General features: G+C 37.1%; 1 protein-coding gene across 6 annotated transcripts in view; it reads left to right on the top strand.

Annotated features, from left to right (window-relative positions):
- KHDRBS2 (KH RNA binding domain containing, signal transduction associated 2) overlaps nt 1-27,437 on the top strand; it is a 393,063-nt gene that overhangs the window by 136,972 nt on the left and 228,654 nt on the right. For all 6 annotated transcript variants that reach the window (XR_008822730.1, XR_008822731.1, XR_008822733.1 and 3 more), the window contains exon 3: nt 1,742-1,858. Coding sequence is in view for 1 of the 6 variants with exons in the window: in XM_056344567.1 (XP_056200542.1) it covers nt 1,742-1,858 (117 nt within the window). In the remaining 5 variants the exon portion in view is untranslated. The remainder of the gene's footprint in view (nt 1-1,741; nt 1,859-27,437) is intronic.

Genomic DNA, 27,437 nt, shown 5'->3' on the forward strand with positions numbered 1-27,437 from the left:
CAGTTGTGTTGTGCATCACTTGTTTTTCTTGGGTTTTATTTCTCTCTCTGTTTTCTCCCTTCTCATTACAATTATTTTCATTATATTTCAGTGATTAAACTGTTCTTATCTCAACACATGGGGTTTAGCTTTTTTGCCAGCTCTCACCATGCTGCTGCAGTGGGAGGGAGTGAGCAAGCAGCTGCATCGTACTTAGTTGCTGCCTGGGGGTAAACCATGATACAGTACTCCACCCTAGACATGTTATTTTGCTAAAAGCAGTTATGTTGGTTTAGGTTTCACTTTACATATTTATTTTTATTGTGATTTCTATTTTCTTTGATGGCTTAACCAGTAATTGAAGACAGTTACAAGTGTTTTGTAATTAAGACACCGTACTGAAAGCCAGCTTAGGTTCTGGGGTATTGGGCTTGATTCTGAGTTTGCGTGTTATTAACATAGCTGATACATTTGTGTTGTTATATTCTTGCTGGCTAAAGTGGAAACAAGAATATTTATCTGTTTTTTTACAATTTTTAAAATAGAAAGTAATGCAAAACAAGGTATGTTACAACATGTTTTTAGACATCCAGGTGTATTTTTGACAGTACCATATTCTTGATTGCTGTTTCTTATTGTCATGTTCTTATGGGGTATGGTTTAGTGGTGGACTCAGCAGTGTTAGTTTAATGGTTGCACTCAATGATCTTACAAATCTTTTTCAACCTAAACAATTCTGTGACCCTATGATTCTATGAATAATCTCTGAAATAAAGACAAGGAAGTGCTGATACAATTATACACCTTTTTCCTCAACTAAGTTTATTCTTTGTTAAAAGCCAGGCCAGAGCACTGTCTGTTCAGACTTGAACAAAGTTCAGGAACATCCTAAGCAAGTGCTGATGGTTCCCAGTCATATTTGAAAGATGGCATGCAATAGACTTTTAAAAAGATTTTGGAAGGCATAAAAAATAATAAATTGAAGAGACTATTCATTACAGAATAAACAAATTATTGTTAGTTAATAGACTCCCCCCTTTTTGTTAGTTTGTGTCAACATAACATTAACATCTCATTTGTTTATTGTTCTGTCCTCTGAATGATTTTCATGTAGACATCTGTCCTTTTCATACAGAAGAAAGTATGTGTCACCTGACTATGCAGTGTTTTAAGAATATTAATAGCATATCAGACAAAGCCCGGCGTTCTTCAGAAACCTCCCAGAAAATAGCCTTGAATATCTACAGTGATCTATTGTTTGTGATTTGTTGTGCTGCTGGAAAAACAGATATTTGAAGTCGATAAACAAAAAAGAGCACTTATTTTAGAATCAATGTGTAAAACATCAATTTCTAAAAACCCATCCAAAGATCTAACTCAGCAGAATATATTACTTTGCCAATAAAGCTGTCTAACTCAGGAAAGAACATATGCATTCTGTGTCTGATAAGCAAAGATCTTGTTTAGCAGTTAGCTAAACCTAAGGAGGCACTGGCCATTTTTGTCCTAGAGAGAAGCCTCCTGGGTTCAAATAAACTGTGAATGCTTTTATGGCCCTTTGTGCTGGGTGAGAGGATACGTACATTCTCCAGACTTGTATCCCAATGAATTCGTCTCAGAACTAAGTAGGAGTATTTTTTTAATGCAAAGTAGACTTTTCTTTTTTAAGCAGCTTGTTTATAAAGATTTATTCAAGTTTTGGGAAAAAAAAAAAAAAAAAAGAACCTCTTCATCTAAAATGTTTCTTTTATTTGCTTTCTAGTTCAATTTTGTTGGCAAATTGCTTGGACCAAGAGGAAACTCCTTGAAGAGGTTACAAGAAGAAACAGGTGCAAAAATGTCCATCCTGGGGAAAGGATCCATGAGGGATAAAGCTAAGGTACTGTGTCTGGATTATGGTTGCAATTAGTGTTGAAACATTTGTGCTTTAGCTGTTACACTGAGATTGCCTGTCTACTTATTAATGACTCAATTAATAGATTCCTAATAGACTGACTCCAAGGCTAGTTTGTTTTTTCAAGCAACATCAATTGCTTAAATACAGTTTTTCTCTTGATACGCAAACCCAGCTTCCCATATATTTCTAGACCTCCACAGTTACTATGTTACCACTGGTATTTAAATAGGTCACGTAAAAGAGAAACCAGCTTAAAGTTCATTTGTTCTGGGAGAAGTCTGTTTCTTCTGAGAAAGTATAGCTTCTATAGATTACTGCTGTAATATTGGTGTACATAAATAGTTTTTTTTTTGCTAATTGTTCCTCTAGAGATGGGACTTTTTAAAAAGATTGATTATTTATTCAGGGCATAGTTCTAAAGAAAGATAACGAAGTGGACATTTTGCTTAAATGTGTGTAAAATGTACTATATATATAAAAAAAAAATGTTTGAAATCACTGCCTTGTCAATGCACCGGAAGTAATTGTTTGTAAGGTAAGGCAGCTTCGTATATATCTGTCCTAAAGAGCAAGTGCTGATTGCCTTGTGGCATCTTTACAGACTGTAGAACAGCAGTATTATGGTCAACACGGAAATAATGACTGTTAAATTCACTGAATTTTTTATACTGCATTATTCTGCTTTCCTTTCTGTCACCTCTGTCATTCATCCCAGTAGGTAAAATAATGAAAGCAATAATATTCCAGAATAAAGGAAAGACTAATCAGGATTTTATGGTTGGCATTATTTGGTCTTGGTAATGTGTATCAGTAGTCAGACATGCAATATGAGGTCTTCAGTTGCAAAATTGAAAAAACGCTACAAAACAGACAAATTAGGCACATGGAATGTATCTCACTTTTTCAGAGATTTCTTTATGACATTGGGCATACTGACACTTCAATTATCTATTTACCATTATGTTTTATGATAATAAATGTTGAATACGCTACAGATTTTATTTCTAGGTATTGAGAAGTAAAATATTTTATGACTTTTGGCTTACTTCTGGGATGATAAAAAATGACTCCCTGGATGAATGAATCCATGTGCTGCTAAGTAGCAGTAATTTGCATCAGTACTGCGTCTGCCAGCTCCATTCACAGCCACCCACTCAGATTATTACTGCCAAGAGCAGCAATTGCCCAGACAAGGGAGTGTGAAGGGCTTGTTACCAACTACAGATGTTTAAGCACAGGTAAATAGATAGGCTAAGTCCACTGATTTTGAGGTTGGTTTGTCATTGTATCATTTTAATTTCATCATAACAGTGCCAGCATGCCAGTTATTGCATTCACTGGTGAGTATGTCAGCAAAAACAAAATTCAGGATATTTTTTCCCCTCTTGATAGAATATTTAGCCTTTACATGTAATCTGAAGTTATTTATGATCTTCATGGAAATTCATTCATATTAGAATGGTGTAAAAATATCAAGTTCCAGAGTAAAATAGCATTAAATATAGCACTGATGCAAGTAACTTCTCTAGAGAAGGCCTCATAAGGGACTGTTACCTTAATCCAATTTAGACATTACTGACATTAAAGAAAAAAATCCCTGTGCAATTGCAGTGAGATATAGGAATTATCTGATCCATGTACATCAATCACTATTACCAGTTCCAAGCAAAAGAGGCTGAGAATGATTATTGGATGGGTAATACTTACAATTAGCACTTCAGAGAAGGAATTCTAGGTTGAGATACTGGTAAACTTAAAGAAAATGGATTTGACTGTGAGCATAACTAATAGCATAGATTGCTATATTGCTAAGAAAAGTACAGCTTGCTATGGTTAAAACAGTTTTTGTGCCATAAAAGAAGCCCACTAGTCTAATTTATGCAGTTTTTTTTCAGATTTAAATACAAATTGCCAGAGTCTGGAGGCTTGTTGTGGTTATTTTGTACCATACAAGAAATCAGTTTATGTATATTGGTGGATGAGTCTTCCTTCTGGAGGAATTTTCAAGAAAAAAAATAAAGTAATTTCTCTCTCTAAACTAGAATTTCCCTAAAGCTGTCTACATTATGCCGTGAACCACAGTAGTCCCTAGGCAGACTGCAGACGTGTGCTTTTCCCTCCAGTCCAGTGCAGCTGTATGCTGAGCTGCGCTGGAGCAGCAGAAACAACTTCTGGAAAATACTAAATACATTTATGCCCTAAATCCTTAGGTACTTAGGGTTTGAAAAGAACTGATCCACTGATTTGGGTTTTTTTCATTGCCAAAATGACAGTCAGCAAATGCTTGGCTCTACAATGAACAACTCTGGCCTTACTCTGTAATTTTGGGTGTATGGAGGGGCAGGTTTCAGTTCTGGGAAGCAGACTCTGTCAAGGGAGGTGTATCTGCCTTTCAGAATTCCCTTATCTTTAAAAAAGAAATCTGTGGGTAAATTTCAGTGACTATAGAATTTGGGCTGTTCCTTTCCAGGGCCTCAGGGGACACTCATGAAGAGTGACTTTTGAATATCTGCTGTGCCTACAGTGTGGGAACAGAATAGATTAATTTGAAAAGGCAAAGCAACTTACTTAAAATTAATATTGTGAACAACTCCAATTGTGCACTAAATACCACAGAGTGTATATACGTGCCACAGAAAGTTGTGTTAGAAATTGTCGAAGAGATGCCCAAATGTGACTGCAGCAGCTTTACAGAATGTTATTTGGGTTATAAGGAAAACTTATGATTCTTCCAGAGCAGCATGGCTACTGTGAGTACTTAAATCTCTGTGCTTAAGCTAATGCCAGTGGCTCAGCAGAAATTTAGTTTTCTGTGAAAGGAGGCAGATCCTACAAAGTTCTGACAGGAATAAAAAAGCACCGTCAAGAAACATGGACAGGCCACTAGAAGCGACAGAAGATGACGCTGGCTTTTAGATACTTCTTCCTTTTGATTTGGCATGCAAAACTGTTATACTAAAATTTGAAATATTTGTTAGCTGAATAACTCCCATTTATTTTCAAATCATAGAGAAGGTATTGCTCAACATGTTGAGCATAGCTGTGACCACTGAGAACTGTGCCTACCATAAGAGCACAGCCAGTTGCCAGTGAGTTCTTGAGACAGGTTGAGCTCTCATGATCTTGCTAGCTTACATGCTGCTACTAAAGGCTGCAATTCCTGTAGTAATATAGTATTATAAATATGCAAATACATTATTCAGAACAGGTAGTGATGAGATTAAACATAGTCATGTTGAATTGCTTGGCTTTTGATTCTTTTCCATTTCTTTATCTCCTTTTTCCAAGAGCCCTGGAGGTGATTGTACAGGTAAACAATCAAATTGAAGTGACAGGAGAAATCTCATTACAAGTGGAATGAATTGATTGCTTTCATACATAGATGCAGATTTTCTCCTTTTCAACCATGCAATGAATGCTTTTCAGTAGGCCATTTTAAAAAAAAAAAAAGTATGCAGTGAGCTGGAATAACTTTTTTTACATAAAATATAGCAATAAGAGCATAGATTTTCCTTAAAAGAAGCAGAAAGATATGTAGCAATTTTTTTAAACACTTCTATTTCTTGAGCTAGTTACCTACGATAGTTTCATAGGAGAGAGCAGAGTCTTGGGGCTTGCACCATTTCACCAGTCCCTGGTTTTAGATTATTTATATTAGTAGTATTTTTTTTTATTCAGAATAAATGTACAGCAGCGTGCAATAAACATGCACTAGACAATACATGTAACTTGGTCTTTGTGTTTTGTGGAACTTCAGAACAGAAAGCAAAATGGCAATGATTTCATGTAGATGGGAGTGAAAGGAAAATTTTTGTAGGAAACCCAAGAACATTTAGGGCCAGAGATAAAAAAAAAAACAAAACCAAACAAACTGGTGTCATTAGAACTGCCTTTAAGGGCTGCATGGCCTGACTGCAGATTGCTGGAGCTTGAGGAGAGTATGTGGGAAGAGTCAAAACCACACTCCTTCCCTTCCATGTTTCCCTAGAGAACCCTCTACTGACTGGAGAGAAAATACTCATCTAAGGGACACTGGTATGAGGTGGGACCTCACCCTTAGGAACAAGAGGGAGAACAGATCCACAGCATTAATCATAGTCCAACCGTGGTACCTATCTGCAACATGACATCATCTCTTTTTGTTAAATTTTTTTTTCAGAGATTAATCAGAGATAGCAGAGTAGATGAGAATGTATATGGTGAGGCTTGCCTGAAATGACTATCTGTAGCATGATAGCAGTAATTAGAAGGTGAAGATAATGCTGTAAAAGAGAGCAAATGAAGGCCGTGATCTGAGATTAATAACTGAAATGGTGAACAAGGCATAGGAAAAGGAAAAATATGTTGAGAAAGGGAAGAGAATTGGCTTGAAAAAATAAATGGCAGGCATAAATCTTTTGGAAAAGAAAAAATCTTGTACAGAATTTTATCTTTTTTCTTTCCCATTGCATGTGTAACTTTATGGTGGGAACGTTCAAAGAAAGATATGTTGGGAATTTCCCAGTGAACACAAAGTTATGTAGAAGAGAGGCATGTGGAGGCTCCAAAATTCTGAAACGAAGAAAGGTTGTGAGAGAAAGCTTGAAAATATGCAGGTGGTGTAGTTGAAAAATTTTCAGGGTAAAATATTTGTGCTTCTTGTTTTGTAAAAAAAGAACTCTTTTATTTAAAATTTAACCTAAGTGAGTATGTTTGAAAGAGCTGAATAACCAAAGAAAAATAAAATGTTTTGATTTTGCTTTAATAGTATTTCGAGTGTTACCCAAAGGAAGATTTTTGATTATTTTCCATTTTGTTAAAAAATGACAAATGGATTTTTAACCTGATTATTTTTTCTCTGAAAACTCACTGTTCATCAACTGCAAGGCGCTTCTTGCAAGAGAGATTATTTAAACTGAGGAAGCTCACATTGTCTTTGCCAAAGTCACAGGCACTCCAAACATCTTTTTGAACCACTTTTTACTTACATAAAGCAGTATTTGGAAATTTCGTAGCCTGAAAACAAGGCTGTGTATTCCATAAAAGCTAAAACGTCAGTTGCTGCAGTAGCACACAGGCTGTCAACCACACATGAAGAAAATGTAAGCAGTGCTTAAATCTCCTGAATACTCATGTATAATTGCCACCTCAATTTGAAGTCTTTTTACCTAGTGAAATCCTGTCAACACCAGTTCCTGTTTTGCACACTTTCTGTTTATTACCCATTTCTTTCATTGTTTAAACTTCCACATACTTATGTCTTTTGTCCTGGCTATTTGGAGGATGCTGTTATTAAAGATACCTGTTTCTTTCCTATAAAGCATGGGAAATTAGAGAACAGACTTGCACTGCAGGTTTGAAAAATCATGTAAACTATTTGTGACTCATTGTTTGTCAGCTACTGAGTGAACTTTTAACTGCTTTTCAAGTTTCCGTTGTTGTTTAAGGTAGTTATTAAAGAAAGAAGGTTTAATCACAGAAGAGTTAATTGCAGTAGAGCTCTCTGCCTTTCATTTGTCTCTGTGTTAAGTACTTTCCAAAGAAGCTCCACTGGGACAATGGTTTGTCCCCTTAAATAGGATATCTTGCATTACCTTTTCTTTTTAAAAACATAGGTATTAAGAACTTGTTGGCAAGTAAAAAGGTGTGAAGTCAAAACACAGAGAATCTACCTAGATTCGATGATTAATGTATTTGCTTTATAGTGTGGGGTTTTTTAACAGCCATATTACACGGGTACCTTATAAAAATTTTGAAAATATGAGATAGTTGCTATGCACACTGTTTTGTTCTCTGCAAATGCTAACTGCCCTGGCTTCAGTCCTGCAACCATTAAATACATGCGTAAATATCTTAAAGGTTTAATTCCATAGATATATAATGTGAATGGTGCCCAATAACTTTTTGGTTTGAAGCACAATACATTTTTTCATTAGATCGTGTCTACCATAAAGTGTAGTGTCTTAATAGCGGAGAGTTGGTTCTCTGATAGCATTCTCTTGAGTTCATTGATTGTTTCAAGATTGTATAAATAATGCTTAGGTAGCCCAAAAGGGAAGAAAAAAGTTGCAAGTTTAGTTTATAGGAGGTGATGATCCATGTATTGCATTATATTATTTCTCAGTCTTAATTGCTTTACTGAAACATGAGAAGTGTCTTCTTTAGTGTCCTGAGTTTCAAAAGCCTTTGAGTGTCACTGCCTGTTATAATTGTTTAAACGTATGCAGCATGGTTACATATGTAATATTTCCTTTCATATGAAAGTGGCAGAATGCTGAACAAGAAGACATTACAAAAGACACTAGAAAGTATATATATATAAAAATGAAAATCATCCAGTGGTCTGTTGCACCAGGTTTTACACTGCTGCCACTGTGCTCATGCAGGTGACGTTACTTGCTCTAGATTATGGCTATGGTAGTTAAGCCCAGTGTGTCATCATGAGGTTTCAGCTCTTATAGTTGGAGATACAAATTTAGGAATTTCTATAAAAGTCCATTTTAGTTCTTTAAAACAAAACCTGTAAGTTTACTTCCAGCCTGCTGGGAGTTTTGATCTGGACTTTATACAAAATCCCTGAAATGTTTGTTTCTTAAGTAAGATGTTTCTGTTTCAGTAAAGTACTCTTTTATCATTAGCTGTAAAATCTCTAAGGCAAAGATAGAGCAATGTGTGGCATTGGGTTTAGAAAACTGGCTCACATCCAGAAGCATCAATAGCTGGTTTTAAATCACTAATTGGTGCTCACCCATTTATTCTTTTTCTGTTAGGTTTTCCTCTGCTGTGTGTAAAAGTATTATTGACCTAGACTTTGTATTTTTATCTCTACAGCCAGGGTACCTTACAGTTTACAGCCATTTTACCCTACAAACAGGTTTATGATGAAAACCAGGATTAGGCCCTCAGCATGCCTTCAAGATAAGAGCAGAAGTTACAACAGCACACTGCTTCTGCTGCAACACTTTTTTTTTTCCATTTCTAAATCTCCCCAGCTGCCCGATACTGACTGCTGTGAGGCTGTAAGGGCTATAACAACCAGCAACAACATAAAGTGTAAACAAAAGGAAACAAACAAAAAGCAGATCACCCCATATTTTGTATTTTTAATGATCATTTGCAAAAAACATGTTAACTGTAATCTACATTCTCTCAGTTTTTCCTTTAAGTGAGCATGTCAAAAGGTGCCAAAGGCCTTCACACTCTGAAGCCAGGTTTTGCATGGGGAAAAAAAGCCAAAGAACATATTTTCTCTTTATACAGAGAAATCAAATCTGTTGGCTGGCACAGATGAAAAGAAGAGACCATCTTTACCACTGTTTCCTCCAGTGTTATCTTCTAGCAACCTTCAATTGCTCAGCCACCCTGGGTTCTTTGGAAAATACCTCTTATGTTTCACTTTTAATGTGTTGTAAACTCATTTTTGCCTTCATAGAGGAGGGAGTTTTGGGTAGATACAGATCACAACCAGTATTTCTTAGAATAGCTTTTAGTCTTTAAGCTGTTTTGATTGATAGCAGGTAACTATTCTCATAGCACATTCACTTATTCAGCCTCACAACTGAATTGCACACTCATTATTATGGGGTTAGAGCATGCAGGAAGCCAATTCCAAGTATATACTCAGAGTATAGAGGGTAATACTGCAGGTCAGTGGTAGGCATTCAGAAAATCTGTCAGAGGGTCTTTCATTTCATCAGATGCATATGTAATCCCATAGTCTTCATCTACATATAGGAGTTGTCTTGGATGGGGGCCGAGTTATGGAATCCATTGCTGATACCAGTGTGTGCTGATGCTCAGCAGCCTTTTGGTGTTTTCAGACTCTATGTTCTTGCAAGTTCACCAGCACCAACAGTCTCCAGGGCTTACCAGTCACTGGGAAGTTTTAATGTGCCACCTTTTCAGCACATACTTTTCCTTTCTTTGTCCTTTTCCTTTCTTTTTCTCGCAACTATTTCTCCATCAAAACACAGATACCTATAGAATAAATTCATGCAAACTCACATGGATGAGACTTCCATGAAAAATGTTTGAATGCTTATCTTTTCATTGCTTGTCTTGGGTGTCTCGTCATGTCCACGAGTACTGTCTGACCCCTCTTATGTTTCACCAGCTCCTCAGAGCTGTGCAAACCAGCTTGTTCCCAGAAGGCTGTTCCTTCTCTTTCCTTCCAGAAGACTCCCATGTTACCAGAGTGCAACAGCTAGGAAAAAAGCAAGTCATCTTCTCTGCTTCCCAGCCGCATCCTTTTAACTAAATTTGTATATTTTAATATCACAGTAAACTGAGGGCTTTCAGTCATGTAACTCCCCTCTGGGACAAAGAGAATATGTTTATTCAGTGAGGATCTTTCTAGCTGGGGAGTCATAAACCTCAATTTTTTATCACATTCCTGCATATTATGGGTTACTTTCTGCTCACCTCTCTGCACTCTGTGTTAATATTGTCTTTCCCCAGATCATTTGTTAGTGCCACATTCCTGGCAGATGGGACGATCTTTTATTTGGTAGTTTTTTTCAGCTTCCGTTTGTTACATCTCTGTCTAGCTTACTGGCTGATGTAGGAACAAAGTCAAATATATGAGGCCGTTGAGCCAAGGCACAGTTAACTGGCCCTACTGGGATAGATTCTTCCCTTCTTTATGTTCAAATGGTCCTGTCTGCCTGCGTAATCAATGAGGTGCCTTCTGATAGATGGTCCCTTATCTATCAGAAAGCTCATCTGTGTTAACAGGCATCTCCTTAGTATCATTGACTAGTGACTTTGGATTTGGAACCTGGCTAGAAAGACCAACTGCATGTTGTCCTTCGATTTATGCAGCTTCAAATGATCTGCAACACAGGAACCGCTGGCTGTTTCAGTTTGTACTATAAAATTCTGGGAAAGTCTATTTGTTTCCATTTCTGTCAAGATTATTTGTTTCCTTGTGGTATGGATTTTTTCCTTCTGAAGATGGTTTGTCATACTTATGCTGAAGATTTAAGATGCTTTTTCTGACATCCCTCTCTGAGTTTTAGAACCCATTTAAGTACATAGTCCATCTTGCTGCAAAGAAAATAGTCTTTTCCCCAGTTCCTCTTGGGTTAAGAACAGGTCTTTGCTTTGGCTGGATGGCTGAACCACTCTGACCTTTCTTAGAGGAGTCAGGCTTGAGGAAAGCTTTTTAAAAGCTTTTTATCTGAATTTATATTTAGAGAGTGAGAGAGAGAGGTGTGGGTGTGTGTGATATAGTGTGTGATATATAGCTGTAATTAATGGTTGACTGTAAATTATTCTAGATTAGCCATTTCCTTCTGATGTCTTCTACACAGTGACTAGGGATGTCTGTCTTTTATACACAATTTGAAATTTCCACGCTATTTAATATTCAACTTTTCTATCCGCAAAAGATGCATAATTGCTTCCAAACTTTCAAGTTTGCTTTGTAACCCATTTCCTAAATGTTTCTACAGATTTGTAGGAAATTCCTGGTAGATGACACCACCTCCATATTAAAAGTATAGCTGAAGTAGCACTACTCTCAGATTATCACCAAATTATGCAATGGAGTTCCTTTCACTTTGGTGTAAAATTTACTGCCCTCACAAGACATACCTGAATACACCTCCAGATTATTCTGTGTCCTAAATGTGTATATGTCACCGTTTTTTGCAATTCTGAGTTTCACGCAGCAGGTAAAGAAAAAACATCAATACCAAACCACACTTTATATCAAAGAAAGATAACTAGTATCGTTCTAGGTCCTCAAACCCCCCAAATTACCGTTTCCTGCCTGTGTACAAGGCACTGTGGCTCCTTGTCTCTGCCACAGTGAGTTCTGCCTTGTTTGAGTCTCTGAAATTCTAGAAAGATATCTTGTCTAGAGATGTGGCTTGTTATTTATGCTGCCTGTCAGCTCTGATCTGGATTTCAGGGTATAGGTCTGAAGTCTGGTGGGCGGTGGGGCCATCTATTGACTTCTCTAGTTGGGTTTCAATTCTTCTCTGGATCTTCTGCTTGGTCATTATAGGAATATATGAACAAGACTTTCTTGTGCCATTAGAGAAGTCATTTATGACTCTGAATAAGCAACCTGTTCTACACTCAAGGCAGCTGAATTTTTTTAGTTGCAATTTTATAAAAAATGTTATTTGTGAATGGAGACTTCAAATTTGGGTCAGCAGGCTTTTACATATTACTTATGAAAACAACATTGCAATATTATAGTTAGAGCCCAATTTGCTGCATCTTACTTTCATATAATTAGATACTTACCTGTACACAGTGTCCCCTCCTGAAAAGGGACACGGTTAGATGTTGTCCCTCAGTATTGGAGCTTGTTTTCATTGGTGCATGATCTGGCCACCAACAGAGTCAAGAATTAGCTATCAGGAATTGCTGGGTCACAGAATCACCATATTTATCTCCTGCCCATCTCTCGGCCAGTCCCCCCCTGAGGCAACAGTAACAAAAGGACCTTGGTGAAAGTTCCTATGCTGGCTTTTTGCTCAGTAAATATTCCCCAGGAGAGGAAAATGCAAAATTGAACAAATAAAAAAAACCCCAACTTTATGGGCTTTATGTGTCTCAGAGACAAATTTTGGACTATAAATTTTGGGCTGTAAATATTGGAAACAGTCTGCCTTATTGATTCTGTAACTTGTTCACCTGTGATTCCTTGAGAAAAGCTGTAAATACCAAACAATTCCTGCAAGCTTGTGTGCTTATTAGAGACTGAACTAAAGCTTCTGACCTTGTTGATATGCCTTTTTTTTAATGAAATTACGTAGTATTATATGACATAGACTTCTGTTTCTACATACATACGGAAAATTGATTCACAAATTTTTATTTTTAATCGGAAAGATGGCAGAAAAATCAAGATTACCATATCTTTCTAACCTTGACCTCTGTTGTTTACTGATGCAAAAATAAAGTTCATGCGTTGGTTATGTGCAAAGGTAGGTTAAAACAATCAGTAATGTGGGACACTTATTTAAGTACTTAAAATGTTTTTAATTTGAATAACATTTGAAAATAGTTGGAATGATTTCCATTGACTCCTAAGAAAATCTATAAGATCTCCTCTTAATACTCAGTATCCCAGAAGTGCAATTCTTGTTCTGCTGAAGCCAATAGCAGTTTTGCTAATGACCAGTGAGAAAAATAAATCACACTTAGTATTTTGCTGAGTGAGTAAATGATATTCAAATGCAATCTCCAAATATTTTTCTATTAATTTTTAGACTAATGTCCCAGCCTGAAGAGTCAGATGTTAGAATGGTAGAGATTTAGCCAGATGTATCACTTTAAGTATTTCCTGCTAACTTGATTCATGGAGTGATATACTTCTGTGTAATTAGTGATGGCATTTTCAAAACAGAATAACCACAGGGGCAATTTAACTGTGTTGAGTTTCATACTCTGTGGCTGATAGTTAAGAAAAGTACATTGTCCTCACAGAAGAACTGTATCAGACCTCAAACAGATGCTGAAAAATCCCTGTTTTATTACTGATGCAACATAGCGGTGATATTAAGTCTTCACTGTCTCCCTCACATCCAGTGTTAAAACAGACTTACATTTTTCTTAGCTCTGACAGGCCATTTGTAAGACTTAAACCTGGAATAGATTCTTCTCTTTCTGATAAATTAGAGTACTTCCAAAGGACAAAACATTGAGATAGTGCTTCAGGTTTATGCTTTCTCTTCTGAGTTAAAAGTGATGGACCATGGAACTTCAAAGGTGGCAAAAGAGAGGAATGTGGAAGACTAAAGATGGCCCTTAGTGAAGAAAAATATGTATCATTTGAAGTAGTGAAAGATGACATGCCTTCTGTTTTACAAACTTGTAAACTTTAATAAATTTCTGACCTGAAAACAGTTTAAATTTTTTTGTTTGTGGAATATCATAATGTTTTCCATATACCCCAGCAAAGTAAACAAGGTTGTGCACACATGTATTAGGTATTAGAAACAAGCTGCTGAGTAACTCAGCTGCAATCTCCCTCTGTCTATAACATGCCAATTTGGCACCCAAAAGTCTGATTTTGACATCCAGATCTGCACCAAACTCTTCTTGATTTCAGGTCATTCAGATTTCATCATCCAGAGAATCATTTGGTGCTTGCTGGTGCCGTTCAGTTGCTGCCCCTGTCTGCGGGGTAGCAAGGTTTCCCCTTGCCAAAACGGTTTGGTTGTGAGACTATGCAGCCAACTGGGAGATCCTCTTCTCCCACACATGGCATTAGCAAACCTGAATGGCACAGTCAGTGTGAGCCCTGACACTAATGTCAGCGTCCTGGGAGCAGGCAGTAAGTTTTCTTAAAAAAAAAGCTTGGGAAGAGGTAGAGCAGCACATTCATGTGTGAAAGCGAGGAAAATTAAAAAAAAACAAAAACAAAAACAAAAAAAAACCAAAACAAACAAACTAAACAACCCCCCCCCCCAAAAAAACAACAAAAACCCCCCAAACAAACAAAACCCCAAAAAAACAACAAGGTAATTGTAAGTAAACTAACTCATTGGCTTACAGCAATTTGGGTGACTGTAAGATCTTTTTACGCTTCTGTTTTTTTCCCATCTATACTTTTTCAGAACAGTGATTTATATTCCAAAGTATTTTATTTATTGATGCACGGCTTCATAAAGACAAGGTTTGATCTTGCTGAGTTTTGTTTTATGATTATTGTTCTTGCTGTTTTACATATAGATAAATGCAAAAAGAGCTGGTTTGAATTATTTGCAGCAATTACGTTAAATCCCAGTTTTACATGCATGATGTTATCTGTACTCTTGAGAATCGTGATAAATACTTTTAATATACTTTAATGGGTTACTGTTACAAGGAATTTTGCATTGCCACAATAGAGGCAGCATTACAGTAAATTAAATTACAGTGCACACAATTAAATAGGATAATGAAAAAAATCAGACTTGGAGCAACAGCTCTTTGGAGTCCTCTGAAATTCGATTCCACAATAAACAGTAGGAGAAGATAGTGAGTGGAATTCAGATAGCTGAGCTTGATATTATTTTGTTTGTAATATCTCCATCAGGGATTAATGTTCTCTTATGCAGAGACATTGATTAGTCTCTGGATTATTTTTCTGATTGATTACTGCTGTAATGTAGCATTCCTTTTTCATTTATCTACCAAACATCAATGTAACTTTAGAGCTGTAACTTCATCTTCATACACTTGTTATGCAATCTGCAATAATCTGTGGCTTCTCAATAGTAGCTTTAAGGAAATCTGTATGGATTTAACTTGAGCTTATATGTCAAAAAACAAACAAACTGCCTTCCTTTCATCATCCCTGAAAACGAGAAATATTAGTTTTACATATTCTCTGGCAACAGCTCCTTTCCAAGAACACTTGAGCATGAGATACATTTCTGTTTTACCTAACAGCTAAAGTAAGGCATGTGTGCAGCTCTGGACAGGCATTATTTTGAATATGCAATAAAAACAAGAGGTATGATAATAACATTGCAAAAATTATTATTGATTTTTTCCTTATTTTTCTTATTTCTGTTATTTTTATTAGAGATAAACATGAATGCAATCCAATATAGAGCCAGCATTTGGAGTCAGGAGAAATATCAATTTGGCATTGAGTTCCCATCACTGTGTGTCTCTGGCTTTCTTTCCTAGATTCTTAGTTTCCCCACAATAAAAGAGAACAGTTCTTGCTCATCTACTTTAGAAGTGTCTACAGAGAATTAATTCATTGGTAATTACAAATCTGTTTGCAAACACTGCATGTTATTGCACTAAATTCGAAGTTTTTTGGGTTCAGATGTGTGAGCTGTTACCCCCGCAGAATATATCGCACTGCTAAGGAAACCTATGGCTGTGCTCAAGGCTTTCAGATTCTTTCCTCTTTTTCATACTGGTATGATATTTTACCTATTTATAACATTGAATATCACAGTGGTTTAAATCAGATCAACTCCAGTTATGATACTGAAAATTATGAATTTTTGCTTTTACAGAATTCAGGGGGGAGGTGGGAAGGGTAGTGGTTGGCGGTTAAAATACACACACAGAGCCTTACCCTGGTCTCCTGTCATCTTTCGCCTTTCTGGTATCTGAGAAGTTTCTTTAAACCCATGTCTTAACACTTAACACTAGACCCTGGTCGCATACACTGTGTTTAGAAGACATAGGGACATGGTTGGGATATTTTTAGCTTATGGATGTGCATACGCTTTGCTGAAGTTGGGCCTCACAGGCAAGTTCTCCCTTCCTGGGCTTGGAAACCCTTGCTGTGAAAGTCAGTGGCTGCATGTTGTGGGTTTGCTCTTAGGCGCTCCAACAGATGAATGATTTAGGGATATCTATAAACTTTGAAGAATTCACTTGTCATTTTTTGAAGCGGTAAAACCAAAAAAATAAAATTGCTCGGTTTTTCTGTCCAGCTACAGGTCCCACTTCACCTCCTGTTATATTACAGAAGTCTGTTACCAAATGCTTTTTATCTGGCATGAGAGGGAAAGAAAAAGGATGTTTCCTTTGTATTATGTTGTTAATCCTTCTCCAGGGTCTGTTTATAGGGTAGAGAGATATAGGGAATGGCCAGAAAGCCTTACTTCCTTAATTAAAAACATAATTAGCCATGCATATAACTCTCTCAACTCTAGTCTAACACTGGTATTATACTGAGTCTCTGGCTATTAAGAGACTTGATCCAAAGATACATATGTAAGTCCAAAAATAATGTTTCACATTTCTTTGGATTGGTGTAGCAAATGTGTACTCCTGAATAGTTTGACAATAAATTATTAATTGTTTTACTGTTTCAAGGCCAAACTGTTGGTATCCACTGTTGCAAACAGAATTAGTATTTTAGTTTGTTCTTTCAAAGATTTAGCTGCAATTGCTAAAACACACTCCACAGAAATGAACTGCTTGCAATCATCACACAATGAAATATAGGAAGCTTTCTTTTTAAACTAGTTTTAAGTAGGAGACTCAATCACAATGCTAAAAAATCCATGGTAAAAAATGATCTAATATTGAACCTCTGAATAAAAATCTTATTTTCATTCCCTTGATGATCCAGAACCCAGATAATTTGTAATGAGGTTCATATGAGTCTGCGTCTTTTGCAGTTCCTGTATTGCAAATAGCTACTTCTAGTTTTCTCTGTTTTCTGCCATCTTATCTTTCTTTTTTCTTATTACATAAGCAAAGTAATGAATCTGTGGATTTGCATTCTCTTCCCCTGATGCAAGCAGCTATCACAGGGAATAAAGTGGTCTCTCACACTGCTAGCTAGATTATGTACAGTCTTTGATTAATAATGTAGATGGATAATGCTTATTATACCACCAGATATTTTGGGGGGAGAAATTTCTTACCAGGAATTTTCCACTATACTAATGTTGAGTTGTCTGCTTGTCCTGTGGCTACTGCCCAGCACTACCATGCAAAAAGATGGACAAATTCTCACTTGTGAACTCTTTTCTTCTGGACATCACCGCATGTACATGGGGAGAGAGATACTTTCTTTAGCTCCTTAATGCAAGTTACTCTGCAGGCCCTTTGTATAGCAAATGTCAGCCACCCTTGTAAGACAGTCTGTTCTCTCTTTGGACACCTACATCTCCTAGACACGTGGAATGAATCTTACTGTCTTCACTGACTTGAAAGAAGTAGCTTAGACTCTACACCTGACTTTTGGGGAGCTAGAAGTACCTGAGATGCCTACTGGCTGTTCCTGATCCCAGTTGCTGAGGAAGTGAGACTATTCAAAATTACTGTTTTACTGTGAGGAAGCCAATTCTGTTCCAAGTTCTAGAAATAAGAGGGGAAAGCATATGTCACCACTTTCCTCTTGAGAATCCACTTCAGGTTTTTAGGGTAGAATTACCTAACTGTGCATCACTTATATAGTGAGGAACCTGCGGTGTCCCAAATACCATTCATATGCAGTTGCTGTTGGTGCTTTTGACTTTATGATAACACTTGTAATAATATTGCTGGCTTCTTATTTTAAAGTATTTAGGGGAAACAAAACCATTGTATATTCTGCATCAAATATAAAATAATGTAGAAAATGAACATAAATTTTGAGGGGTTTGAATGAGGTTCACATAGGGTGACTGCTACCTTTTTTTTTATTTTCAGGATTTACCATTTATTACTTTCCTGCTTAGTCTACCAGATATACGATATGTATTATTATCTATAGATACCTATTCAGATACAATAATTTTAATGCAAATTCACAATTAAATGAAAATGTTTACATTCATTGTATTGAAGTATATCAGTATTAAGATTGCTAGAATGGTTTATAAATAAGATCCCAAAATCTATTTAAACTGCTCACACATGACTGGAAGCTCATGTCCAGTACTTCAAGTGTAGTGAATAAGATGTAATTAATTCTCAGGCTTGTATGGATTTTTGGCCTAATACATACACAGAAATATATTTCAAATGTACCTTGGTAATGTATTCATGAAGGGGATAGTCTAGAATCATGAACAGATCAAAGGATTTTATGCATGTAGCTTAAGAATGCAGCAATAAAACAATCTATATAAACTTAATTACTTTTTTAATGTGGGCTTCAGTGAGAAAGTGCTTATGATAGATCATAGACCCTGTTATTTGTTGTATGGAATTTTGTTTCCAAACTGGTCTTCTCCATGTCTCAACTATAAAATTTGTTCATTTTATATAGCAATAAGGACAGATTTTCACATTTTGTTTTATACTATTTGTAGAATGTATTACAGCACTGAAACCGAGGAGTTGTCATACTACACTGAAATATTAACTCATCTGGTATTATTTCCTGGCTCTGGAAGTAGTATTCAGTATTTTAGAAAATTATGAGGGGAGAAATAGGGGCAAATAATAGTCCTGGATGACTGGAAAAGCTAATATGATTGAGGAGAGAATTCCTTTCTGTTACACATAAGTTATAAACTTATACCATGAAATACAAGATCAAATGACCCTTCATAACACATTAGCTAGCATAGAAGCATATGTTACGCATTTCCATTCAGCATGCCTAATTAAATTTGACTAAGTTATTTGTGCAAAGATTTCTTGTTTCATTGTATCAAGAAATGTCATTAGGAAAAAAAAAAATTTTTTGTGTCTTTGGAATAGATTGTATGTATAGGACTGAAAGTATGGCAGGAGTATTGCAGGCAAATATTAGAAGAGATTCCTGGTACCAGAAGGAAAATCTAAGAAAGAATATGTTTAGATAAGAGTTGCAACAAAGCTCTGACAGGTGATACCAGTCTAACAATTTTCTATATCTTCAGTTTGATTTATTTCTTTAATTTTCTGTAAGTTAAAGAAAAGGGTTTATAGACTTCAAAGAAGTGTCATTGCTTTAAGACTCAGATATTACGGGGCATGAAAAACTGGGACTTCTTCCACACGTCATGATATATTTGTAATAGTTTGTTCCTTTATTTCTGTGAATGATTCATGATGTATACTCTCATTTTAATTTTAAATATAGAAAAGTCATTCATTATATGTTGAATAGGCCACAACTGATTGTCATTAAAGAAGATGCATGTGCTTCTGACTGATAGCAGTGTATCTGAGACATTTGAAATGTTAGAAATTAACGTGTCAGCTTTTGACATCTCAGGGGATAAAAACAAAAATGCTAAGACTACACATAAAAGTGATACTTTTGTATTGTTTATTCTTTTCTACATTTTTTTAGTTCCCTTTGGTATCTGGATTGCTGTAGTCATTAGTTGGATCTTTGAGCTGATTGTAGTTATTTACATGTGTTTGTTGGTTTTAGGTTTTGGGGTTTTGTTGTTGGTTTGTTTTTTTTTTAATGTAGGGGTTTATTTCTGTCCTATTTATTACTCTATTCTCAGTTCAGGGAGGTCATGTTATTAAATATGGACAATTTCTAACCCTTTAGATGTTTATTCTTTCTGTATAGAAAAGAATAAACCCACTCACTCCCAGTGTGGGCCTGACCTGCAGTCACTAAATTCTGCAAGAGTCAGAGGACACACATATCTCTGGAGTTTGAGAAAGCTCAGCCATAAAAGTAAGGGAAACTCTACCTTGTTTCATGCATTGCTATTCATGTCACCACAAGTGAACAAACTCCTGCATTGTGCCATACTCCAGGAGAGGCTATGAGTGTCCACTGGCTATAGCCCAGGGGACCTCATTCTTCTGACTGAGCTAGCAAAGATACGTCTGAAATTGGGTGGTGTGAATACTACTTTGATGTACATAGCATCAAATTTTCATAAGAACGAGCTCAAGGTGCTTCTTTGGCCTGGCAATGGTTATATGGTATCACTGCAGAATACAGTGAAATAGTTGGATGAGAAATTAAACGTGAGCTGTCAATGTGCATTTGCAGCCCAGAAAGACAATCATATTCTAGGCTGCATCGAAGGAAGCATGGCCAGCAGATTGAGGGAGGTGATTCTGCCACACTACTCTGCACTGGTGAGACCCTACCTGAAGTGCTGCATCCACCTCTGGAGTCCCCAGTATGGGAAAGACATGGACCTGTTAGAGCAGGTCTAGAGGAGAGCCATGAAAATGTTCAGGAAGGGAGAGCACCTTTCCTGTGAAGAAAGGCTGAGAGAGATGGGGTTGTTCAGCCTAGAGAAGAAAAAGGCTCCACGGAGACCTTTTTATGATCTTTCAATATATAAAGGTTGATTGCAAGAAAGATGGAGAAATACTTTTTACATGTAGTGAAAGCTCAAGGCACAACAACTTTAAACTGAAAGAGAATAGATTTAGGTTGGACATAAGGAAGATATTTTTTATGATGAGGATGGTTAGCACTGGAACAGGTTGTCCAGAGAAGTTGTGGTTTCCCCATCCCTGGAAGTGTTCAAGGTGAGATTGGATGGGGCTCTGAGCAACTGGTCTATTGAAAGATGTCCCTGCACAAGGCAGAGGGGTGGGACTAGATGGTCTTTGAAGATCCCTTCAGACCAAAACCATTCTGTGATTCTATGATATAAATGCGTACTTAATTTGAGCAGGCATAAAGATATCTGGGCTTGCAACATTCAGCTTGAATATTTAAGTCTGTCCTTAAAGGACAGTAAGAGAAAAAAGTTTTCACCTTCTTAAGTTCCAAGACTTCACAGTTATATGCTGGAGCATGAGTCTGAATTTGAGCCCATATTTCAATAAAGTCTAGATATGGTAAGGTAGCTTCCTCAGTGACTTTGGGTGGGGTTGAATAGAAGAAAATCTCAAGCATCACGTTGTATTCTACTGTTACTGCTCAAATAGATACCGATGTGGGAAATCTCTGTTGTCTCAAATTTTGTGTCTGAAAAGAAATCCGTAATTTAGTTTTCAGTTTTGCATACAATTCTTATATAATTAGATTATAATGATTTGCAGGATATTTTCCCACTCGCTTTCCTGTTACATAGTTCTTAATGTATTCATATGCATACTGAAATCCCATTAAGAGGTTTGGGTAGGATGGATTTTTGATAGGCTATATTGTCATCATTGAAGAAAACTTCTTTATTGAGTTTGAGAAAGAGTTTTTTTGTTAAAAAAAAAACAAGCAAAACAACCTCTTACCTTAATCTGCCATTAAGATCAGAGTTATGATGAGCAAGAACAATAGATTCTAAATACTAGATCGATGTTTATAGTTTTCTGAATTTTCATCTAAAAATAGGCTAGTTTGCTGTTATTGTTTATATTTATGTGTAAAAGAACATAATAAGTCTCTTGCATAATTATACTTACTATCTTATTACAAATTTTTTTAACTTTTACTGTCATACACAATAAAATATGTTCTTATTGTCTCTTCATTCCTAATTACTTCATTGGTCTTTATTTTTCTTTTGCAAGTCTTGTGAATATGACCATAACTTGTGGTTGGGGTGTTCTTTTTAGGCATATCATAAACATGTTTCTGGCAGACTATTGGTTGAGGTGAACAGTCTAAATACTGCATTTCAATTTAGTTTTGACACAGGTAAGAAACTTATCAAGCAGGTTTTGTAAAAAAGACACCAGCAAGTATACTGTGCAACCTAATAAAAAGAGAAAGCTGAAATAAAAGTGACAGTTTTTCTACAACATATGCAGATTGCAATATGTTATAAAATATTCTGCAGAACAGCATATAATTGTCTTTTGAATTTGTAGACTCTAAAACCAAAAGTGTTTCTGAAAATGGAAAATAATCATCATCTTAATATCATTTGTGAAAGACAGACTTCTGAAAGAATTATCATGACCAACTTGTTTAGCCACAGTAAAAAGAATCAAGTTACTTAATATAGATGCAATGTTACATCTGACAGGGTACAGCAGAGAACATAGATATTTTTTTTTTTTTAAAAAGAAAGTCCTTTTATATAATGAAGGTAGGCATGTGGATTTCATCTGGGAAAAGGAATAGTCTACTAGAGACTGAATAGTGTATAATTTAGGGGAATATAAACATCCCTATACCTGCCAGGGCTATGCAAGCCTTGGCAATGGTTTTTATATCAAGTTACTGCTCTACTTTCACCAGTCAATCTTCTGCGCTGCCACTGACTGAACAAAACTTTGGCCATCTCATCTAAATCCATGCTGTGGTGAATACAGCTCCTGATTCAGATGCATAAATGTAGGTGGCTACATGAAAATGAAATGCATAGTTGGAATCCATGGAGATTTAATGAGCACCATCACTGAGGTGCAATGATCTCTTAATCTAACTAAATCCAGATGTCTTACTTAAGGCTAACTGAATTGCCTCTGGACAGTGTTGAGTATTGATTTGCTTAAACATGGGCATCTGGTGCCATTTAAAGTGCCCTAGGGTATCTCACCTGCCCTGTGCTGTGAACTTGGACCTTAGCACAATGCTGCCTTCCACCCTTTATGTTTGTGAAACTTCACATATCAACTGGTGTGACCTGGCACGCTCTGTGTTACGTGCCTCATACTGCCTGGATAATTATGTTTCATGGGTGCAATACAGCTTTTGGCACATGGTTATGGTCGTGGTCCAAGTATTTTTTCAAAATTCAGGGGGTTAATGTTACTCCCGTGACTACTCCTAATTTTTTTAATTCTCCTGAATTTCTTGCTAGATTTTACTTTTTGCCTGGTTATTCTTTCCTGGCCATACCTTTGTTCCATATAATGTTCTGACTCAGAAGCAGCTTAGCTGGAACATAATGTGGAATTTCTAAATCCTTTTTGTACCTCTGATATCTACTATGAGTGCCAGTTTGATCACATGTGGATGTTTAAACAGAGTTGCTTTAATATTTGGTACTGCAGTTTCTCAGTGCTTTCAGTCCCCAATTTTGCTGCTAGACTGAACTTCTGAATCTCCTAAACATTTTGCCAACTATTCAGTAGTATTAATTTCAGGCCACCAGCGTTGCTACAGCATACACAGCAGTTGTCTTACTTGCTGCGTCCTTTCTTGTTGTCCTTGCTTGAAAGCCCTTTTCTCTTCTGTAATCACTGGGCTTTGGCAGCCTGGGGCTTTGAAGAACAGGCATGGTGCCAAGTTCTCACAAGCTGTTGGTCTTGATTTCCAGAGTAAGCCACATAAAGAGGGTGCTGTGGTGAACGCTGCCGGCGTTAGGAAGCACAGCTCAGTGTTTTTCCACATGCACACAGTATTCACATTAGTAAAACCTGGCATCAATAAGCATGTTGTCAATTAAAGGAGATGCAGCGGTCACTGGGGATTGGCAGCAGCCGCTGTGTCACTCTTCTGCTGTTTCTCCTCTCCCTGGCCCGAGGGGCTGTCTTCCAAAGCAAGCGCGAGAAGAGATGTATGTCTCCTGGTAGTTCACAGAGTTTGTACTTTCATTGAGGAAGTTGATACATATACATTTGCCTGACAATCTTTAAGGTCCCTTCCAACCCAACCCATTCTATGATACGATTCTATGATATTATTCCATATGGGAAACCATATATTCCTCCAAGAATTTGGTGCTTCAGAAAAGCGGTACAGAGCGGCACTAGCTTGCTTGGTGGGGAAGGGGCAGCCAGTCCAACAGTTGCCTGCAGCCTCCCGACCAGTCTGCAGTGCCGTAAAGTCACACTGGGAGATTCTGGAAATCCTGGAAAGACGAAGTGGCAGGTGATGGCTTGAAGTCATGTTATTCAGTAGGTACGAGGCACTGTTTCACAAAACCAGAATATACAAATAAATATCAAAAGTGTTGTCTGTCCTGCTGATGAGCTAGTCCATATTTGAGTTTCAGTTTCTCAATAAACAGAAAGTACGCACTGGTTCCTGGCTGCACACACTCATTCTAGAAACTTCTAAGTTGTTATAAAATGTGTAATTCATTTATTTTTGCCTAAATGCAGTAACAGGCAAGAACTATCAAAGAATAGCCAGCAGTGCTGTAGTCAGGCAAATCTTCATGACACTTGCTTGGGAGCATAGCTGATAAACCATTCTTGTGAATTAAACACTTTTCTGCTTGCTTTAGTTTTGAACAATTCTTCTGCTCAGGCATGCATCAGATATTACACTATCTTTCCAGTTCGGGTGATACGGTTAAAATCATTACATTTTTCCAGTAAATCAGTATGCATCTGAGTAATCGCCCTTACTGATTTTTACCATTCCCTCTAAACAGGAGGTTGGGAAAGAGATTTTTGATGACTTTTGATATATACTGAGATGTATTTCTGTCCGAGAAAAAGTTTCATGCCATGACATCCAGTATTTCTATTGGAAGCAGTTTGACGTGCCACATCTTCACAGCCATGGTGTAAGGCTGTAGGAAAGACTCAGGCATGCTTTCCTGACCCTCCTTTTCTTGGCAGTTTGAAATGTGTTGTAATAAAGGGATAACTTCAGAGAAAGCTCCTTTCAAACCACAGACTTGCTTAGGTCAGAAGATCCATTCTTTTTTTTCCCTCTGCTCATCAGTTTTCTTCTAATGCGTATCTGCCAGGTGGACTTAGTCCCATTATCTCCTTCCATTCCAAAGATCACTCAACAGGCTCATTGACCTGTCCATTCCAATGCTGCACCTATTCTGTCATTTCCTTTGCATTTTCTTTAACATTTTGCATTAGGTCTTCAAATGAATTTTAGATTCATTAAGAACAAAAAGAAACTGTGGGGCATCAGAAATAGGTGTTCATGAGCCTAAAAATGAGTACGATAAGAATACTTGCATGATCTAAAAAGAAGGGTGTGCCTTTTAAAAATAACTAGTCGGAACATAACTTAAACTGAGAAGAATTAATGACCATGGGCCACGTTCATTTTATTTCCAGAAAGCTGATGCCACTCCAGCAGTGTCAAGGGGAACTCAGAGTTTTAATGTCTCTCTGAGCGCATGTGGGTTTAGAGAACCGGGGTACAAGGCTGGATATTTATTTAAGCAGTTAACTAGGGGGGCAGGCACAGTCTTCTGTATTCATCCCTTTTCTATTAGCTTCTTTAGTATTTGAAAAATCAAGTTTTGCTAGAAAACTTTAGAATCACATCCAGAAATACTCGATAGTCCACTTTTGCTATTCCCATGTGGATATAAAATGCTCATCCACTCAGGGAAGTGAAATAACACTGTGGTCAATAAACACTAGGGATATTCAGCTCACTGGCTAACCTTGTGTGGATGTATTGACATCAAAAAGTCTGCTGCTAGATGCTTTGGGGGGAAAAAGCAAAGGTCAAAATCCAGTAAATTAAATACTCATTGCAGATTATTTACACAGCTCTATTTAATGCCCATGAATTACAGACCTTCAAAACAAATCTGTGCCATTGCTGCCATGTTAACGTATTTGTATATGCAGCTTAAACATGAGCAATAAGGTCCAATTTTATTTATTTATTTTTTTTTACTATTTACTATTTTGTTATAGACTAGTAATATTTTCCTTTTCTTTGGAATGCTCCTAGAAAACTGAAAGATGTTGAGCCCTGTGATGTCTAAAAGAGTTTTTTCCTTTGTCCAGCCTGCTCTCAGTGAACCCAAGAACATGATATTTGTGTTGACAATTGCTGCTTGTGGAATTTCATTAATTATTGCTTTAGCAGCTTGGCTGCTTTTTTCCTTTTTCCTTGCACTTCTAATGATCAGATAACTTTCGGGCAATTCAAGAAACCACTTACAAAAGGTTAGCCATTTAAGCACAGCTTTTTATCCTTTAAGTATTTAAATTGCTATGACCTTCTCAGCAGTTAACATATCAGACTTTCCTAAATGCTTAGAAGGTAACTGGATTTTGCCTTTAATAGAAAGAGGAATATTAATTTCAAAAACTTTCAAGTATGGATCCATATACTTCTCAAGAGGAAGAAAAATTTCGCAATGAAAAATTAATGGCATTTATCCTTTGGAAAATAGCATCATGAACTGAGGTCTCAAGTGGCAGAACCCTGAGTCCATAAGCCCACCCAGCACGCTGTTAACATGGGGACTTCTCCTGTTTGTGTCTGTACACAGTCCAGTTTTGCCAGTGTGGCATTGTGTGACCTACACCGGCCAAGTCTGTACTTCACCATGTTGTCCCATGAAGTGTTGCCAGCTTACCTTGTCATCATCTTGGAGTTCCTTGGTCCAAAGAATTTTTTTCCATGGTACACATATTCTCTGGGATCTAGGGTAAAAATTAAAAAAAGAGAGGAGAGGAGAGGAGCTGGACTGGGGCCGCTTCCTTTCACATCCATTTCGTAGGGAGGATTTTGAGATATCCAGTAGTGCGGGACACAGCAGCTGTGCAAAGTCCATGGGACTTCCTCTCAGTGGCACTTCCCTTCTGTGACCCCAAGGCACAATTTGATTGCATTTGGATGAGAAGAATGAAGGATGAAGGGCAGAAGCGGTCTGTGGAATGTTTTTAAAGTCCATGGAGGATCAGTGCTGTGGTGGATAATACTGTAGTCATGCTGAAGCTTACTTTCCTAACCACCCCTTCCAGTTTTTCTCCCCAGAGGACTCTGGCTTAATGCAGGAGTAAAGGTAACACAGGGTGGTTTGAGTGAGCAGTTGTCCACCCCCTGCAGCTGCAGGCAGCCCCTCCAGCCTCCTCAGAGCAGGCAGAGCATTTGTTGCCAGACCTCCAGCTGAAACTGGTGGGCTCTGTGGGCTGTGCTGGTGTCTTTGCCAGGCCCTGAGCAAAACTCAGCTCCCTATGGGTTCAGAAGGTAATACCCAAGAAGAAGCTGTAATTGAACGTATGACTAATTGTTACTAATTGTTACTATTACTAATCGTTACAGGCTAATTGTTACCAACTTCTTTAGGATTACTCTATTTCATTAATTTTCAGTGCACAGGTTTGGCTGCATTCAGCATTTCTAGGAATTTTTTTTACCTTTCAAATAAGCTGTCACTGATAACCTTTTCTTCTCATAACCTCTGGAAAAAAAAGGTCCCTTAGCCAGGCCATACCTGGTACTACTCAGGTTCTACAATGGTATGGGGAAACCTGTGTGTTTTCATTATCAAATGCAGATATTCTCAAACACAGACATGCATATTAAAATATTTTGTAGGAAATGCTTTTAAAAAGAAGCAAGCATGCATCATTTTAATGTGCATAACCTAAAGAATAATTGTAGTCTTTTGGGAAGTAGTCAGTATTGTAGCCCCCTTTCGATGCTTCA

The sequence above is a fragment of the Falco biarmicus genome, chromosome 6, assembly GCF_023638135.1.
Source record: "Falco biarmicus isolate bFalBia1 chromosome 6, bFalBia1.pri, whole genome shotgun sequence".
Classification (NCBI taxonomy): Eukaryota; Metazoa; Chordata; class Aves; order Falconiformes; family Falconidae; genus Falco; species Falco biarmicus.